Below are 3306 nucleotides of genomic sequence, written 5' to 3'. Positions count from 1 at the left end.
CGCGGCCCCTGCGCGCCGATGGCCGTGAGCGCACCGCGCACCCGGGGAGGGACGCCGCCCGCCCCGCCCCGCCCCCGGGGCCCCAGGCGCTCAGCAGGTATCTCTGGCGCTGAAGGCAACAGGGTGGGAGCGCCCCCCCACCTCCACGCTGCGACGCAGCTGCTGGGGGAGTGTCCCCTCCCAGGAGGGGGGGCCGCCGCTGGACGGCTGAACGGGCGCAGGGGCTGCGCTTACCCAGCAGGGAGGACCACTGCGCGGGGGGCCGGAACAGGGGGTACTGCTTGGGGAAGGCTGTCTGGCTCCACTTGCCGGTGAAGGTGAGGCTGTACTTGGCCAGGGGTCGGGCTGTGCAGATGGACTCCGCCCCCAGCGGCTGGCTCGCAGAGGAGCCCAATGTGGCCAGGAGGAGAGCCCAGAGGGCACTGCCCCAAGTGGTGGCCTGACTTGGGGCTCCCATGACCTAGGTGCGGAGAGAGAACACCGATGGTGCCGGGCCACAGGGATCTCCCTGAGTGCAGCCCCCGCCCCCGCAGTATCCCCGGCCACTGGTCCTGGGGCGCAGGGACCTCCCTGAGTGCAGCACCCCCTTCCCAGTATCCCCAGCCGCTGGTCCTGGGGCGCAGGGACCTCCCTGAGTGCAGCACCCCTACAGTATCCCTGCCCGCTGGTCCCAGGGACCTCCCTGAGTGCAGCGCCTGCTGCTCCCCGCGCCTCCCCTCTGTTCCAGACCCTCCCCCCCTCCCCGGAAGCAGAGCTGTGTCAGGTCACAGTCGGATTCCCAGGGCTTGAACTGGAGGCTGGGCGCCTGGCCTGGGGGGTCCTGAAGCCTACTCCGCTGAGTTGGGGCTCATCCCCGAGCGCCACTCCTCTGGGCGGCCGTCAGAGGGAGTCCCGGGAGCCGGAAGGTAAACTTCGGGCTCGCTGCGCCCAGAACGATACAGCAGACTCATGCCTCTGACTCTGGGTGCTGCTGGCTGCCAGGGGGCCCGGCGTCTCCGCTTGGGGACAGAGGCACACGCGCCGTACTCACCCAGCAGGAGCGGCCTGAGGGCGGGTGGCGGATGGTCCCAGCAGAAGCCCGGAGCTCCAGCCTAGGCGCAGGACAGCCCCGGGTGGCCGGTGAGCCGGGTCCGCACCGCAGCTGCAGACAGCGAGAGACCGGCCGGCGAGGGAGAGGCAGCGAAGGGGCGCCTGCACTCGGCCCGCCCTCGCTCGGAGGCTGAGCAGATGCTTCTCCGCGCTGAGGTCACTCTCCTCCCGCAGGCGCCTGCCACTTGCCGCACCCCTTTCTTTGTCTTTCCTCCCGCCTCCCCGCCCTCCTCGCCTCTCCCTCCGGCTCCCCCTTCCCAAGAAACCCTTCACAGTGTCTCCCTGGATGTGGCTCCGCGGTTGGCTGCTGGGGAGAGCTGGGCTGGAGGCCACCAGCACGCTGCACCCTCAGGGCAGGGTGGGGGCCTGAGGGGCACCTTCCTGCCCGGCAGTAGTCCAAGCGTTGGAGAGGGGCTGGACAAGTGGGGACTCCCAGATTCGGGATCCCTGGCCTTGGGACTCTGTGTTTTGGCGAACACAGCCCATCAGAGTACACCGAGCCGCCAGCCACACTGCTGGCCAGGGCTTCCTGAGGCCCACCCTCCAGAGGGGAGTCAACCCCCATGGGAAGGGTTGTCCCACTTCCATAAACGCTCACTGGGGCAGGGAGGCGGCCCCGGGGGAGGGGGGGGCCGGCTAACAGGCTCCTGAGCTGAGGACTGTCAGGCAGAAGAGCCCTACCCCCTTCCCCAGAAGGGAAGCTGGCTCTGGCAGGACTGCCCGGGAGCTGCTAGGCTTAAACAGAAAGCAGTCTGATTTGTGGAACCTTGTTAATTTTCACACATTCTAGGGGAGGGGAGGAGAGGGACAGAATAAATAGAATCATCAAGAATAGAATGTAAACAAACACGAATGACCTAGCCTGTATTTCAAGTAAATAGCAGCCGAAGAGAGGTAGCCCGGATGCCGTGTGGACCTCGGGTCCTCCGGCCAAATGCAAACCCTAACTCAGTGGTTCTCAAACTTTTTGGTCTTGAGGCCCCTACTCTCTTAAAAACACTGAGAACCCAGAGAGCTTCTCGCTGTGTGGCTTCTGTCTGTCTGAACTTCTGTATTTGAAATCGTCGGAACCGTTCAGATTACGCACTAACTCACAGGGATGAAAATACATGAACATAAATAGCATAATGTTTCCTGAAAAACAACTCTATTTTCCAAAAAGAGAACCTGCATGAGAAGCGCAGGCTGGTTCTCCGTTTGCACAGACCCTCTTCTGCCCGACTCTCCTGAGGACAGCTGGGCTGCCGCGTCGCTGCTGGGTGGCGTCTGTGCAGAGCTCAGCTCAGGAGGACAGGGCTGCAGCCCCGGGGGACACCCTGCACCTGGCGGACACCATGTGAGCAGGAAGGTCAGGGAATGTCTCTGTCTGGAGAGAAAGCAGGAGGCGGTGCAGGGCCGCGTCTCTCGGCTGTGGTTTGCTCACGCACTGTCCCGGGTGGCTGTGGCCCCGGGCTGGCCCTCCACTCCCGCACCATGTGGAAGGCCTGTGCAACTCAGGGAGTCCCCCCGCCACACCGAGATGTGCAGCAGGCGTGGGCGGATGCAGGGCTCCAGGGCCCCGGCGGGCTTTCTGGGCTCCCTCTGGGAGGGGCTCCCTCCCTCTGGCAGTGGACTGCCTCCCAGGAGCCAGCCGCAAGGGACTCTGGGGACACGATGGGACACATGGGAAGGGGCACACAAGGAGGCCGGGGATAGGTGGGTGACCTGTGGCCCCCGGGCCTCAGCTGGGCCTCAGGCCGGGAGCCTGGCCGGTGGGGAGTCAGCGCAGCTGCAGGCTCTTCCTCTGAAAACCGGGGTGCCCTGCGCCCTGTACCCTCTTTTCCTCCGATACCCCTGCAGCCCTCTCAACAGACCCCCCCTGCTGAGGCAGCCCCACCCACCTGTACCAGGATGAGTCATCTGTTCCTGAGCACTGGACAGGCACCCCAGGGTCGCAGTGCTGGGGCACAGAAGTGACTCTGAGGACAAAACCCCCTCCCTGAGGACGTGGGGGAGGGGAGGGGCAGCCAGGGGACCTTTGGTAGATTGGATTCTGTTATTAGTTGAGGGCTTGTTAATTGGTTGACACTAATTCCAGGGTCTTTCCTGGAAGTCACTTCCTGGTCAGTCACTCCTTAACTGGTGTCGGGGCCCTGGTGCTCAGGACTGTGGCTATTGGTCAGACCTCCACACCCTGCCTTCCCTGATTGCACCCCTTTCTCTCCTCATCTGCACCCC

At 64.5% G+C, this 3306-nt stretch overlaps 1 protein-coding gene across 1 annotated transcript in view; it reads right to left on the bottom strand.

Moving 5' to 3' along the window:
* The window catches only part of SPON2 (spondin 2), a 4416-nt gene extending 3136 nt beyond the window's left edge, over positions 1 to 1280 (bottom strand). Inside the window, exons 1-2 of the mRNA XM_029949722.1 lie at positions 1031 to 1280; positions 35 to 460 (exon numbers count right to left, since the gene is read on the bottom strand). Of these exons, the coding sequence (XP_029805582.1) occupies positions 35 to 457 (423 nt within the window). The 5' untranslated portion in view covers positions 458 to 460; positions 1031 to 1280. The remainder of the gene's footprint in view (positions 1 to 34; positions 461 to 1030) is intronic.
* Positions 1281 to 3306: the final 2026 nt, after the last annotated feature.

Source organism: Suricata suricatta, chromosome 1 (genome assembly GCF_006229205.1).
Source record: "Suricata suricatta isolate VVHF042 chromosome 1, meerkat_22Aug2017_6uvM2_HiC, whole genome shotgun sequence".
In the NCBI taxonomy this organism is placed as follows: Eukaryota; Metazoa; Chordata; class Mammalia; order Carnivora; family Herpestidae; genus Suricata; species Suricata suricatta.
Note: the sequence above shows the minus strand (reverse complement) of the source record. Positions and strands in the feature narration are given on the sequence as shown.